At 34.8% G+C, this 16825-nt stretch overlaps 1 protein-coding gene across 2 annotated transcripts in view; it reads left to right on the forward strand.

Moving 5' to 3' along the window:
- SPOCK3 (SPARC (osteonectin), cwcv and kazal like domains proteoglycan 3) overlaps positions 1 to 16825 on the forward strand; it is a 181800-nt gene that overhangs the window by 82033 nt on the left and 82942 nt on the right. For both annotated transcript variants that reach the window (XM_027676767.1, XM_027676768.1), the window contains one exon: positions 885 to 999. In XM_027676767.1, the coding sequence (XP_027532568.1) occupies positions 885 to 999 (115 nt within the window). The remainder of the gene's footprint in view (positions 1 to 884; positions 1000 to 16825) is intronic.

Consider the following 16825-nt stretch of genomic DNA (forward strand, 5'->3'; position numbering starts at 1 on the left):
ATGTAAAAAATGGGAAATTTCTGAAATATAACTGAATACTGGACAGTAACATTCTAAAGTTAAGAACACAGGGAAACAGAATTCTAATTGTTTATAGCTTTCTTCCTTGGTAAAAAAAGGATTCTGGTAGGGATAAAAAAATTAGTGTTGGAATATTTAGATTTACCTGAAAGACACTATGGAGATGGGAGAAGGCAGAAGTTGATTGTTTCTAGTGAGAGCTTAAATTGGCAGATCCTTTTCTATATTACAGTCATGTAGGCATGGCTACTCAAGAAAAATGCAAATTAGGTAATAAGCAACAAACAAAATTGTTTGACTCTTTTAGTACAGCCAGAAATCACTATTTTTAGTTGGAATTGTACTTGAACAATGAGTATGGAGGATGCCTAAAGGACCAGCTACCAAAAAACCCCTAAAACTCACAAAGCAGAATAGAGGCCTAGAAGCAAATGCAATTTATATATAAAGACAGAGTCATACAAGTCACTTGCCTGCATATTTTACTTTTACTAAAATCTTATCTGAGTAATAATTTCTCAGTAAATTCAGTGGCATTGTTCACCACTTAATGCTGAGTAGGAAGAACCCAGTTGTATCTTAGTAAACAGTTAAGGAAAAACGCTTTCAAGTTGGAAATACCAGTATTTGGGGATTACAGTCAGAGAGTGGCAATTGTTAAAAGAATATAGCAGTGAGTAGTTTCTTACCGGTACAAAAGCTGCATTTTTTCCTGGTGACAGTCAGCTGCTTTCAGTCCAGCATGCTGTACAAGCAGCGGGCCAACCCCCTCCACAACTTTGGTGGGTTTTTTTGTGTGGTGTTTCTTGTTTTAATTGCATGTTTCTAGATAATTGTTAACAAATTTCTAAAACTATTTTTAGCTTTAGATCCGGCTAAAGATCCATGTTTGAAGATGAAATGTAGTCGCCATAAAGTCTGTGTTGCACAGGATCAACAAACTGCTGTTTGCATTAGTCACCGAAGGCTTACGCACAGGTAAATACTTCAAAAGTTAATCCTGTAGACATTTTTTATAGTGTTCATGACTGACTTTTAAACCATAAATCCATTATAATTAGTTTAGTTACTTAAACACATATAAGAAGAGTAGAGGTGGATTTTAGGAGTAATTATCTATGCAAAGTTTGATTATAATGTTTAATATTTGATTTTTTCAATAGGCTGGTAAACTAGAAGGTGTACATATTTAAATATTGCAAGCTTCTGGTACAAATACATTTAGGGAAATACTCACTGTGCCAGTAGCTAAATAAAATGATTATGATAATGTCCTGCTGCTGTACATTATTTTGACATCATCACTTCTTATACAAAGCTAGAGAACTCAAAACTGTCTCTTAAAATGTAGGTAACAGCCTGATACAGTAAGTTTTTTGAGGTTGGGGTTTTTTCCCCCTTTTTTCTCTTCTTCTGTGCATTCGAATTTTATTTGCATGCTGGCCTGGTTAAATATAAGGAGAAAATACATGATAAATTAATGTACTTTTGTGGCTTTATCTGGGGCAGAAATACGAATATGTAGGGCCTGAACAGTACATTTAGTTGTGTCTTGATTTTTGTGTGCTGAGGAGATGGAGTCAAGTTGCACTTTGGCTTGAGATTATAAGGTTTTTTTGCACTTGTGGGAAATGAGACATAGTAGAATGGCTAAATTTCAATAACTTGGTTTAACTGTCTGCTACAGTGCTCAGTAGGGGCTGAAACGATGTAAGGGAAATAAAAGACTTCCTTGTCTGTTGGAAGAGGATTATTTCAAGTACAGTTTCATCAATGATATAGGAAATGTTGTTCTGAGTGTCTAGTTATGTTAAATACATCCATCTGGAGCTTTTCAAACAAGCAAGATAGTACATAGTCAAAGGAAAAGTTTAAACTGTTCTTAATCTGCAGCTGAAGTTAATAACAAAAAACTTGACAGTATTTGCAGAGTTACGCTGTTTATATTAAACAATCTTAATGTAGAACTAGACATTTTAGTTTGATAAAATACTATATAAGTTGTAAGAACTATCAGACAAAGGTAGGTAGTCTAATTTCAACTGCATGCAAAGTGTCAGGAATATGTCAGTGTTAACTGTCCAAGAAAACACAATAATTTGAAATTTCTAAGAGTCATTGAAAACAGTGGAAAAAAATGACATCTCCAAGTTAAGTATACATGCAGTAGACGAGGACTGAAAACTTTTTTAGCTTAGATGAAGATATGTACTGTGGTTGAATTAAGAAACTTTTTGACATCAGTCTTCATCCCTGTATTATTCCTCCCACAGTTCTTGGTACTCTTTTAGAAAGGTAGTATTTTAAGAGGTAAAACTTGTCTGAATATAATACAGTAGATAATATTAAACTTTGAAATGGCACCAACTTGGTGATTGTAAAAAGCACTGTAAGTCTATAGTCTTGTAAGCTAGGGACAGGGATTTCCTAAGCTTAGATCTTCCTGTTCCTCCAGATTATCACATACAAGGAGAAATAATTTGCTTTGTTCTTTCTTTCTAAAAAGGTTTTCTTCATGCAGTCTCTGACCGTAATGTATATGGTGGGATAAGACTATTAATAGCATGTACACAAGCAGTCATGTCTGGTGGATCTCTTTAGCCCAACATGTTATTCCTTCACTGGTATCTATAATTTGTATATTGATTTTCAAGAGAGCCATCTGTTTTTCAGAGTTCCCAAAGGACTACTCCACTCTTTATAAGTCTTGGTAAAAATTCGATAAGAATGGTTATATTATCAACTGTCCACTTATATTATCTGCCTGTATCCATTTCTAACATATCAGTTGTGCGCAATCTGTTGGGAATAAATATTTGCAAAATATAATCCCAGTAGTTTTTCCTTTTTGCTTAGTTTGTGTGTGTGCACACGTGGTGTTCTTCAAGGATTGGATAATGTAAATAAGTAAGAAAAGGCAGCTGCGGATGTTTTCTGGAAAAACAGTTGAGACCTTTTTGATGGATTACTGGGAACTCTTCATAAAGAACTTGCCCATAGATTTCAGTTTGGACATATTTGCTGTATAGATCCATAGATGTTCCAGAGATTATTCCCAAGACTCTTGTACAAGAAAAGTAGTTTTAAGCCTGTGAATTGATACAGTGTCAAAGACGATCCTCAAGAGACAGACAGAGAAGAGGAGACTTTGCATACCTGCAGGATAAATAAAAAGTTTATGGGCACCTTTGAGCTACCTCAGAGAAAGAAGCATGAAGTACAGTTACAGCTGAATAGATTTTTCTGGGCTGTCATCAAGTTGAAATGCTCAGATTTATAGTAAAATTATCTATTATTAGTAGCAGCATTCCCAAGCAGTAGTTACCTAGTTCATAAACTTCTGTATATAAATTCTGTTACCTTTTTTAGGTAATTGCATAAACAGAGAGGTTGCTAATGAGTGAACTCTGATAATTGTATCAAGTGGAGGAATCGATTTAGTAATTTCTTTCATTATTTGTAAGAAATCAACTTGCAGAAAAAAACAGGTAGGCATAGACATTGTTATTCAGTCCATGCTCCAAGGTGTTTTTATCTGTACAGTACAATCTCCAAACTATTGTAGCCCTATGTGTATTACTGAGGGCACCTCAGTACCACATAGTGAAGCATGAGTAGATGTCCCAGCCATCTGCAAGGCTGTTAGTGACATGTTATGACAAGGTCATAGGATTAATTAATGTGAACAGCACATTTTAGTGATGATTGTACTTGTACTTTCAGAACTATTAACCTTTTTATTAGCTTGAGGATCTCAGCACTGTGATCTTGCTGCAGTGTGCTTGCCTTTGAATGGTTTCAAAACTAGCTACTACATCTCACTGCCCTTTTCACGGAGTTATGTGGCAGACAAGCCTATGGTTTTGCTGTTTCCTCAGTTTCCATAACAGCTGAGATCATGGTCTTCCCTCAGTTTAATCTCAAGGCTCATTTCCTTTTCTGGTAGACTGCCAAGATGGCAAGTTCTCTTCTAGCGCACTTCTGCGGTGCTACAGCATTCCCAGACAAGAGCTTCCTTTATATACTGTCTTGGAAAGACTGAATAGTATTTGACAAAAAGGTGAAATAAGTGTTGTAGATCATTGGTCATGAGAGTAGTTTGGAGTACCAGAGCTTTAGAAATTATGGGGGGCATGCTTAAAGGCAGAAGATTTTTGTTGGTAGCAGGTAGCATCTCTGCTGGCTCTAATTGTGGTGGAAGCTGTGTTCTGTGTGCTACACTCTTAGCACTCTTCTTTCGTCTTATGAAAGAAAGAGGATGTACTTGAGGAGGGGAAAACATGCAGGATGTATATATAAATGTTATTTATCCAAGTACTTCCATGTGGATTGCTGTGGGAAAGGAGTAGCTGCCTGCACTAGACTGTATCATAAACAGGTAATTCAAAGTATGGTGTAAAATAGAATTTTTTCTTGCTTCTTTTAAATTTGGGAGTTTGTCATTAACTTTTCCTTTGGCTAAATGGTGTTTTTCTATCCCTTTGTGATTTCCAGTTTATTGGTTAAGTGATAGGCTTTATGGGGGGGAAAAAAACCTGTAAAGACTCTGTACATGAAATAGTAAAATACTTTCAAGTATACCTCATTCAAATCCCGATACAAGTTGTAGAATATTAGAAAACCATATTACTAATACTGGGATATGTTGATGTGAATGTTATGGTCACAGGCAGAATATTCATGATACTAAGAGAAATTGTCTACTTTTTGTATATGCAAAGCAACAGATGGTAAAGATAAATCCTTAAATCTTCATGTACTTCTTGTTACCATCTTGAGCAAGGAAAGAAGGGATATGTGCTGACACCACAACATGTAGGAGCTCATTAAGGCCGTGGAAGATGGTAGCTAAGCAGGCTTAGGAAAGTGGAAAAGTTAATTCAGCAGCAAGGTATCACAGATTTTCAGGTCCCGATGAATAGTGAGTTAACCTTCTCTTAGATTTGAAACAGACAATTATAATATTAATTGACACATACTGTAATTTTCAATAAGACTAATATTCTGTGAATCATAGGCTACTGTACGAAACAAAGCAGTGTATAGGTGAAGTTCTAATTAAGTTCTGAAAATGAGGTAGTTGTGAAACAGTTTTGAGCCAAAGATCGTGCTCCAGGGGAAGCCAAGTGTGTTTGATATATTAGAACCCAGTGAGTAATCTTGTACTTACTGAACCTAGTGGAACCTGAGAAAACAGTCTCTTTTTTTTCTTCTTCTGTAAGTACAAAAAAAGTACTGCATACAATTGATTTGATACCTTAAATCAATCAATCCTTAGAGGCATTAAATTATTCAATGCATTAAAGGTGTGTGGACTTTTTCTAGGCACATGTAGATCTGTCTCTTTTAGGAATTCCCCACCAGAGATAATGCCCCCTGCCCCCATTGTGAAGATCCTGCTGTGCTCTTATGAGTTTATGTAAAATGTGCAGATCAACAATACAGTTTCCTGCTACAGCAGAAATAGATTGCATTTGTGTCTGCCATGTTATATCCACAGCGTATTAAGATGGAATAGGAATGTGTAAAGACTTGACAGCTCTTACTTGTGTAAGGACACTGAACTTTCTTTTTCTTCCCATTGGATTTTTTACCTTCTCCAATCATTTATTCTTAGGTTTCAGAGTAGGAAGCAATTGTAACACAATTCAGGCATTTTAGATCCAGTTTTTATTTCATGTATTAGGTATAGGAAATCTGTAGGGAATTACTTAGAAACAAGGGATCGTTTTGTAGAACATCTCTTCATTTATGATTTACTTTCCTTCTCTTTGCAGATTATACCTTTTATGCCTTACAGTCATTTATAGTCCTCTCTCTATCTTGTTTTTGTACTTTTTTTTCCCTTCTTTATGATAGCAGCTTATACCTATGTCATTTTAATAATGTGAGGAAGGTGTTCATAAGAAGAATATAATTTCCTTGTCTAGAAGTGCACATCTTTTTGGATGTTCTTTACGAGTAACTGATTCCCAATAAATATTAACAGCAGCAGATTCTGATGATACTAGCAATTCTAAAATACCCCACCCTATTTTATTAAGGTTAAGGTAGGAGAGAAAACTTAATCATGGTAAAAACATTTCAGTTACAGATGATGATCACCTGGAAAATGAGAAGAATTCACTAGTTATGAGTAGAGAATAACAATAAGAAAGCATTTATTTAAGTTAAAAGTAAGAAACAAAAATTATAGTGACTCTTTTTCTATTAGAGCTCCACAGCACAGGTTCCAGAGAAGTGTGCAGAATGGATCTCTATAAGTTGCACAGCTGGGTAGAAGGTGAGCAGTATAGAGGGCCTAATGATACAGAATTCACTCTCTAAGAATTAGTGACTTAATCTTAAGTGTTCTGTGAAATGAAGTTAAGTTTAGTGGCAATGGTCCCCTGCCCCAAGCCTGTGTGTAATAGGACCTGAATTTAGTGATTAATAAAAAATTTCTAGTGTTTTTGCCCGTGGGCTCAGTCTTCAAGTTACCACAGTTTCACTATTAAAGTGTATTAAAGAACATCACTTTATTATAGACTCACAGAAGCTGATAGTGGTAAAGATGTTACATCACCTAATTTAATTTATTAAGGTAGAGGAATTGGATAGCTTGATAGATTTTGTGCTAGCACTTAATCTTGTTACAGCTTCCTTTAGGGTTTTGAGTGTAGTGATATTTTGAAGTGTTGATTTGGTTCAAATAATTGGTCGACTAGACCATTATCTTGCCTTGGACTCCTACCCTCTTGCAGTTTCTCTGAAAAATGTGGAAACCCAGTCTAAGTGCGTTTTTATATTAGGTAGATTAACAGAAATTCTTCCCTAGGTGTGTTCATTTTAGTATTATAACTTGAGGAAAACTTTCCATCTCAGCTTGGAAGTGATGAGTGTTGGGCTCTGAAGCATTAGATGGATTAACCTGGATGATGTGACAGAAGCTCAGAGTAACACTGATTCCACTGAAAAGCAAGCCAAAACCTCTTCTGTTTCCATGGATGTGGGTACTGCATGACTAAGATTATGCCCCCAAGCACAACAAGTAACCAAGTCCAAAAATGTGAGAGGCCCGTTTGAATAAAAACGCACATATGGACACGTGTATACATATGTGCACATACATACACATGAATAAATATGTACACATGCCTATGTATTTTTTTTGTTCATATTGTATGGATACATGTATTCCAGATTTTCAAAATATCATACTTTGGACTATGAGGTACAATAAAAGAAAGAGGGTTTTCAATTTGTTACCACTAAGTTTTTGATTAAAAAAAGGAGGAAAAAGCTGTAATTACAAATCTGTAGTTATATTAAATAGTGTGAGCAGTTTTGAAAGAGAGTCAGTTAGAACTGACATGGAAGATTCATTTGGTTAGAAAGAAAGGAAAAGAAGAAGAAGGAACAGTATAGCTTTGTAACTTTTCTGTATCTTTAGGTGCTGCAATGCTTTATTATGATTAAAAAAAACAAACAGCCTTTCAAAAAACTGAAGCAAAACAAAGGACTTGCTTTGAGCAGATTTTGTGAAAGTTGCAAATGCCACTATTTAGGATGTCATCATTTCACATTATAATGCTGCTGAAGAAGGCCAGCTGGTGCAGTTAAGTCCCTTATTGGAAATTTTAGTCTGATTCATTACTGTGATTTGTAGTTGTACACAGAAACACTTAATCATTCTTATCCTCCAAGCTCTATTGAATCTACTGAAGGCTTTCTGGTTCTTTGCATAATTTGTGCTGCCAGTCTGCCAGCTTGGCAGTGTTTCAAGCTTGTTGCATTATCTGTGTTTGTTTGCACAGGAAGTGTTGCTGCACGTAGGCTGAATTTATAGTAATTCTTTTGTAAAAGGCTAATGAGCAACACTACTTCATTCACAATGCTGACATTATATAGCTTTGATTAGTCCAATTATTGTGTAACTATGCATTGTGATCATACTTACACTCTACAAAGTACTGAAAAGGAAATTTGCTTAGCTGTAGCTTAATTGAACTTGCTGAGAAAATAATTGGGACTCTTATGGACTTACGAGAGGTGAAAGTTTGAATATTTTGGAGATTTTTATATGCTATGCAATGTAATTTAATAAAGTAAGAAAACAAAGCTTCTTTTTTACTCTCTGTTTCATTTCATTGGAAAAGAAAAAGGTGACTAACACTATGCATCATATGTTTTGCATATGCTGTGAAGGTCTGTTCATTCCTTGGTGATCATGTGTTTCCTCCATTCATTTTAGTGGGGAGTTATGGATACACAGCTAGAGGAAAACAGGGTCCTCTAATGGAATTCATTCTCTCTCTATATGGAACTTTTGCTAACACTAGCGGAAGATACATATGTAAATTGCATTGTATATTGCAGTTACCAGCGTTGTCCCTATCAGCCTTACAATATATTAAGGTTGTAACTTAGACTTAAAAATTGCTGTCCTTAAGAAATTAAAAAAAACCCCTGCCCACCCGACATTTGTCTGTAGAAATATAAAATATGAATATTTTAATGTTTGGAGATTTTTTTCTTAGTATGTAATATATGTTTTGTAGTAGATCAAAGCAAACTTTAAATAAAGGAGACCTAAACAGAGCTTCCCTATCCTATTTATTAGCAAAACAAGTGTTTTCCACTATACTTTTCCAATTCAAAATCCATGCTATGCCTTTTTTTAAGGCAAATATGGAGTCCCATGCTGGTCTAATTCATATGGACTTCAGTTAATTTAGCAAGTCCTGTGCCTACTCATGTTCTACCTGTTCCAGTGCTTGTTCAGATTCTCAGTTTCCTGCACTGAATAATCAGTTGGCATGATGAATTTTCTGTGATCATGAGTGTCCTACTTTCAAATTCTACAATGAGATTATAAATTAGGATTGAGGGTTTTTTAAGGAAAATGGATACCTGCTAAAATATTTGTTTTTATCTGGCTGACTATGGCTGAAGGCACTCTCAGTTTTACTACCCACTAAAAAGCAGTGAGTTAGGACACTTTTGTGATAAACTAGATCATAGGAAAGAATGTGATGTTTTGTCTAGGAAATCATTACTCTTAAAGTGTACAATTTTTGTCTAATTCTGGGGGATGTTAATGTGCTGTTCAGTTAATAAAAAATGTTATGTAAGCTTTTGTTGTGTTTTTGTTTTAAAATGGTCTTTTCCCTTACAGTATTCTTGTGAATATACTTAAAAAGATTGCCTTTTTGTTAAAAAATTAAGAACGATGCAGGCAGTGCTTATAAACGATTTCTCTGTCCTTAACTGTAAAGTTGTGATTATAGTCCATAGCAATAAGAATCATTGTGTACTACTATAAACATGAAAATAATACAAAATTATAAGAATAAAATCTTTGAATATTCCTTTAATAGAAAAATTAGGCAAAGTCAATTCAGGAAGAGTTCAATGCCCCTTCTTAAAAATACCTGTCAAGCTTGTAATTTGTTTTTATAGTGCTTTAAAAACTAGCCGCCAGTATCAGTTTTCAGTGTACTTTATTAGAATAAATTGTCAATTCCAAAGTAGCTGATGCAAACATTTGTAATCAGTTAGTGCTTAATTTGGAGTTTATTGGTGGGTTGTGTGTTTGCAGGGCCTTTTTTTATCTTTCAGTGTTACTGAAATACTCTTAACACTGGGTAATGGAATACAATAGAACTTCAGGATGCTTGTATGTGGAGGGTTCTTTTACAGGTTTTAAAATTTGAATCTGATTATAAATAGGTGATTTTATTACTACTTAGCATCAATTCTTATGTGTTTCATATTCTTTGAAGGTTTTGGTTCATAAGTTGTGTTTAGAGGCTCAGAATATGTCTGTTGTATTTCTTATGTACCATTGGTGGGAAAACTGTAAAGTGTTTGAAACTGAGTAGGAGTAGTGTTTAGGGAACAGAAAGTGTTGTACTAATTTCCATTTTTATAAAACAATATGCTTAAGGTTTACAATGTTGAAAAATACATTAATTGTAGTAGCTGGAGATGTTTGTCATCATGAAGTGAAATATTTGCACATATTGCTACTTCACGGTAAAATGTATTACTGCTTTTGGAAATGAAATAGTGTACGCAGGATAGTAAAGCATGTCAGGAGTCACTAAATGTTTGTCTTTGTTACATGGTCAATTATATACGGGGTTTTGGTTTTAAAAAATGCTTTATAAAATGCTGTAGTCTGCTAGAAGAGAACAGTAATATTTTACTTACAAGTGTGGCTTTTTCTACAGACTACTATATATTTGTATCAGATCCTTTTTGCCTAAAAAAAAAATGTATCTTTTTTTCTGTATTATGTCAAATGCTACATATTGGAACACTTGCACCCTACACATACTTTTCCTAAAACTCTTATGCACTTCCTGCATTTCTGTAGTAGTAGTAACAATAATAATAATAAATTCTTAAAATAACAATACAGTTAAGGCTGGATTTAAAGCTTCCTAAATCTGTGGCAACCACTTCCTTAATTCAGGCAGTATTTATCCAGTGTTTCTGGGGATGCTTTGTTTTTTTTGTACATAGGCAGATTATCCACAAGATGCATGGCACTGTAGATTCTGTGTCCAGAATTCTCAGACAAATACTCTAATTCTGTGTAGACAAAACTTCTAGGTGAGGCATAGAAGAGATTGTACCTGAGGAGACCAGCAGTCACAGTAGCTGTGACTCCAACATGTTCTGGTTCAATTCCTTTGAAGGAGACTTCTGTCAAATACAGAGATTCAATGATATATTTGAATATCCACGGGCGGGTAAACTTTGGGGGTAAAATTTATATAAGCATTTAGTAGTAGTAGAGTATTGGTTTTTATAGGATTGCAAAAGTGCACAGAATTCAGGATATATCATAATTTTGTAGATTGACTGTTACCTGAAGTTGCAGGTAAAATAGCAATAGATTAATACCTACTTTGTAACTTTTCTAATAGACGCAGACTTACAACTCCTAGACTGTTCCACAAAGTAATAAAAAGCAGACAAACATAATAAACAAAAACCACCCCAAAGCAAACTAACAAAACCACACAGAAAAAGAAGTCTCAGTTTTCTCCTATGTTAACGACAACTTTTCTCCACTAACTAAAGGAATAGAGCGATTAACAGACCACTGAACTGGTTCATAGCACCTATGGATCAAGCCATCCAAAATTATCATCTTGGGGCATATGCAGTAATCAACACTTAATTTTCACTGTAATTTAAAGTTATTTAATTCTTGATGTTTCCAATCATGGTGGTGCATGAGGACATAATTTTTCTGTTCTGTTTTCCAATTATTCTTTCTCCCTTAATTGTAGATTATTTTAGTGCAGAGCCTAAAATAACAAGTGTTGTAAAATACAGCTTTTTGAATCTTAGAAATAATGCCTCTAGGAAAGGTGTTTCACAGAGGAATATACCTAGGTGGGCTTTTTCTTGCCAGAGAGTTCCATATGTGTGAAAATTTAAAATAATCGCTTTTATTGTAATAAAGAGTGTTGCTCTTTCTTTTAGTAAGTTTGGCTGGTACAATGCTTTGTTGAAATTTTCCCCTTGGCTTCCATGAAATTTATCAAAACAGGTTTTGATACTCATTCAGTGAATTTCTGCATATTTGACAGTGTGACTGACCACAGTGTACAGAACTGTTACACAGTGAATGTGTAATAGAAATGGTACTCCTTGATAGTTTGGGCTTGTTGTGCACATGCACGAATTTCACTGCCTAGGTGAACTCTGAGATGAGTTAGCTGTCTGAGATTGAAGGAGACACGCTCCTGACCTATGAGAAATTTAGCCTCCTTTCAGTAATAAACAAGGAGAAAAAAAAAAAGGAAAAAGGAAAATTTTGATGTTCGTATAATGTACAAAAATATCAATAGAATAATTTAGTATAATCCAGCAGATGATCCTCCATGATTAATAGTTTGACAACCCATTATTGGTCATTTATCATCTTACTATACTCTTATTCCTATATGTATTGTCTGTGCAGACCTCTACATCAGCTTGTCAGTTTTATCTTCCCATTTTCTGATGTTACCAGGCACCATTCATGAATTCAGAAGATCCTATAGTGACATAAAAGATAATACCAGGATGAAAGCCTTTCTGTCTCTTTTTTGTTTGTTTTTTGTCTTCTTCCTCCTCCTCTGCAGGAATGAAAGAATTGGTGCTCTTCCATCTTTCTAAGGAGCCCTTGGAAGGTTAGAGTGCAGTAAGTCGACAGTGGGCTACATGATCTAAAGGGATTTTTTCTTTCATAGACATGCCATAGCTGTTAACTAGTGCCAGAATACAGAAGTTTTGTGAGGCACCGATACACAGACATACAACATTCTCTTAAAAACTCATCAGCTGTAAAGCAGTGCTGTCTGAAGCTTGCAAGTACTCTTCTAACACCTGATTAACACCATCATCTAAAAACATCACAGCCTTTGTGACCAGTGACCTAACATAATCGCAACAGCAAAACTAGTTTGAGATAATACCACTTCAGTTTTAATTTAAATACCATATAGAGATTACTTGTAATTCCGAGCACCCTTGCATAAGACATTTTTTCTGTCCAAGTGTGTGCCATAACTTAGAATGTATAACTAGGCATGATATTGTGATGCTTTTGAAATTATTTTGGAAAGATAATGTGTTTAGGCTGTAGAATAAAGGGAATGTAATACTAGCACTAGAATTTTCAAGACAGCTGGCCCATTTCAAGCCTTATTCATAGAATCATAGAATAGTTTGGGTTGGAAAGGACCTTAAAAATCATCTAGTACAACCCCCCTTCCATGAGCAGGGACACCTTCCACTACAACAGGTTGCTCAAAGCCCCATCCAACCTGGCCTTGAACATGTCCAAGGATGGGACAGCCACAGCATCTCTGGGCAGCCTGTTCCAGTGCCTCATCACTCTCATAGTGAAGAATTTCTCTCTTCTATTATGTCTAAACATACTGTTCTTCACTGTAAAGCCATTATCCCATGTTCTATTCCAATGCGCCCTTGTATTACTCCTCAGCACCTGGCAGTAGATAGTACATAAGGAGGTTTACTTGTATCTATTATGTAGGTTTCTGTTTAGCAGAATTTAGACTAGTATGAGTCCAGTTCAAACTTGTTAAATGTAAATGGGTGTCCAGGGTAGGTAGAATTATATTACACAGTGCCTGTAATATAGTAGTTTAATGTAAAAAAATCCCATTTTTATTCTTTAAGCAAAAGAGGTGTGGTACTTCTGGAGGCGGAGAGAACAATAAATTAAAACTGTCAGGTTTAGGAAGATGAGCTATAGGTGGGAGCAGCATCAGCCATGCAGATGGACACACTGATGAATGGAATTGAATACTGTAGAATGAAAGCTAAAGCAGGAGGTGGGGGGGGAGAAGTAATGCTCACTGTAAAGCTGTGCTGAAGAGCAAAGAACATTTATTAAAATGGATGTCTGCAAGGTTATGTGCCATAAAGAGACTCTGAGGCAACTCTGATTCACTTATGCAATTAAGGGATACTCAGATCCTTGAACATGAATATTTTGAATGTATTCTTTGTAAAAGTGGCTTATTCCTCCTCACTGGTGTAATGAGGAGCTCGGAATTGCTAAATACAATCTGGAGAGGCATATTGTTCCTTATGTGTCTCCTTCAATTTTTCAATTTTGGCTCAAAATAGTTCTATGTGACATATACATCATAAGAAACTAAGCTACTAAGCTTGAAATACCCTGCTGTATGTGATGTTAGAAAACAATTTCAGATAAATTTTGCCCCTTAAAGAATGGATTATTCCCTCTTCTCTCCCCATGTCTCAGCTGGTGTGAGAAAAGCCATGATAACAGTGGAAATGCCATCAATATAAATAAAGTGAAAAAGGAAAGACAAGTAGCAACTGCAGTGAATGCAGTAAAAATTTCTTTCAAATTCAGAACTAAGAGCCTCAAGTGGAATGTGCTGATTTTAAGATACTTCCAGAAGTTATATTGTACCATACACTTTTTCTGTTGAAGTGCTAAAACTACAGTTGATATAATGAAATACAATAAAACATACACAAATGCATCAATACAGGAAAACATTCCATGATAGGTAGTGCAGCAAATCAATTTGCCAGTCGCCTTACTATTAATATATTTATCCCTTTTTCTTTTTATGGAGGAATAGGGGACAAAAGGCAGCTGAGCATTTTTATTTTTAAGGGACCAGGAGAAAGCTTGTACAAGCTGCCCCATTAATGCCAACCTTATTGTGTTTGTTTTCTCCTGTAGTCCCATGATTTTGTCAGTTAAACTTGGGATGTGATAGAGAACAGTAAACCTCTGCTTTGCTTGTTGTAAATCAATGACTTGTCATTTAAGCAAGGTAGATGAACTGAGATAGTGTGTTCTGCTGCTAATTGCAAAAGTTAGTATGAGCTGTGCACTAAGGAATCAAGACCACAGAACTTAAGAGGATTTTCAATGTATGTGCATCCAGTTGTGTACATCTCAATTCATACTAATATACATTTTGTTATAAATAAATCAACTTGTGAAGATAAGAAAGAAGCATGGTATATCAGAGTGACAAACCGCCACACTTAAAAATGTTGAAAAACAATTTAAATAAACCTGTAGCATGACATTTGGCTTTGAAATGGTAATGTCAAATACATAGTTGTAATGAGTTAGGGATTTGTGAGTACTAGTAAAAATCTATAGTAATAATTTTTAGAGTTGTTGCACTAATGCTTGAAGTGATGCAGTACCAGTGTGTTTTAGAGATCTTACTTGAAAGAAAGCAGCTGTGATTTTATTTTTTTTTAACTCCAGTGGAGAACATAAGGAATCATAGGACTGATATAATAACCTTGTTATATTCTAAACAGTAGTTAAAGTGCTACAGACAGTATTGAGTTGGCCGTGACCTTAAAGACTGTAGATAGTAGGAGGTTGCAAAAGTCGTCCTACAGCCCTGGTTTGACAAAGGGTGGGTTTGGAGGCAGATGTGAACACTGTGCTTTCTATTCCTCCACGCTTTACAGTCATTATGCAGCATGAGAGTTTTGGAGTTTTTTGGAAAGAACACTTTAAAATTAAAATCAGTGTAATAAAAATATTTATAAAGGCATTTTTCATTGAGAGGTGGGCTTTTGTCATTGACTGTGGTGATTATTCTAACTGATTAAGTGTCCTGGATCACAGCAGAATGGTTTTACCTTGTTCCAGTGATGACAAGTGAAGCTGGTTTTAACAAATTTGGAGGGTTTTTTAAACAGATTAGAATGAACTTATAAAGCCAAGAATGGCAAACATATTTGAGAGAATTAACAAATGGGAAATAGAAATACTAAGAGAAGGCTAAAGCATTGTTTCCTCAGGTGTTTGCTATTTTGTTTACCATTTCATTCTCTCCCTTACTACTCTGAAAGAATAATTTAAAACACTCAACACTTAAAACTCTTTCTTCTTGTGAAGAGCTGAGTTTTGCCATAGAGTTTAAATATCTTAGAAGAGAGATCTTCAACTCTTCCTTGTTTCATGACCTGAAAATAAAGCAGGTCTAAGATCATGCTGCTGTCAGTATGCAGTCCCTAATGTTACCTGCTCTGACTATGCAATTTCATTTTTAAGCTTAAAGATATTATTAGTATTTTAGTATGTAATATATGGCAATAGTAACTTTGAAGTTAATTGGGATCTTTTCAATCATTGTTATATGTGGTGAAAAAAAAATAGAGAATAATTTGTGATAATAACAATTTCATAAAAATTGATAGAAAAAGACTAATAAAATATCTTTAATTGGTTTTTAAAAAATATATAGTTCGTGTATAGTACACATGGAGCACTGAAAAAAGGAATCTTTGTATAGGAGAACTTGTATAGATTTTATCATCCCTTTTTGTCACTTTAAATATAAAACTGTATTTTGTATTCTTTGCTCTCATTGAACAGAGGAAACAGATTCTGAAATATCTGCCTTGCGATAACAAAATAAGTGGACACAAATCCAAAAAAATTTTCATGGGGAAAAAACCTGAAAGTAACCTTTCTGGGAGAGAGCAAAACTCCTTTTATCAATCCTATTTAAAAAGAAAAAATAAAGAAGGTATTAGAGCTGACAAATGGTGTTATATTCCTTGGAGGAAGATGAATAGAAGATACGACTAGATTTTTGAGGAGTAATAAGATTTGATCAGATACATTATATGAATATGTAAGAAAGTGTGAAAGGGTTTTTTTTTGGCTGATGTGTGTGGTTTTTTGTTTTGATTTGTTTGTTGGTTTTTTTAATCCTGAGGGGAGTTGCATCATCTTAACATTTATGCCATTGCTGAGAGGTTGGTGTGTTTTCCAGAATATTACAAATGCCATTCTTGAGAATGTACTATCAACTTGAAGTAATTTCAGCATTGATATGTGAATGTGACAATACCTTTTAGTAGATGACAGTGAGTGGATCTTTTTTTAAAAGTAAACAAATGGTCGAGTTTGGGAAAAAATAGCAAGTACAGAAAAACTGAAAAGCTTAAATGGTCAAGTGATACATTATTTTAATTCCTACATTGCATTAGTCACCTTGCAGAAATAATGTTTCTTTAGTTACTTTCTATACTGACTATTCAGAAGGAAAAAAACATGTTCTTTTGTAATTGATCAATAACTGCTATTTCCTACCTATAAACCTCTATATTCAACTCTTTGGGTAATTTTGAGGAATGCAAATAAGCTTTTTAAGTGCTTCAAAGAAATAAAAGATTTAGGCTGCCTACTGGCTCTAAAATTCAAGTGATTGACAAAGCAGACATATGATGATAATATTAAAGGGAGAAAATGGAAATCCTTCTTTAAGATATTGAT

Source organism: Neopelma chrysocephalum, unplaced genomic scaffold (assembly GCF_003984885.1).
Source record: "Neopelma chrysocephalum unplaced genomic scaffold, ASM398488v2 Primary Assembly neopelma1_42, whole genome shotgun sequence".
Lineage (NCBI taxonomy): Eukaryota > Metazoa > Chordata > Aves > Passeriformes > Pipridae > Neopelma > Neopelma chrysocephalum.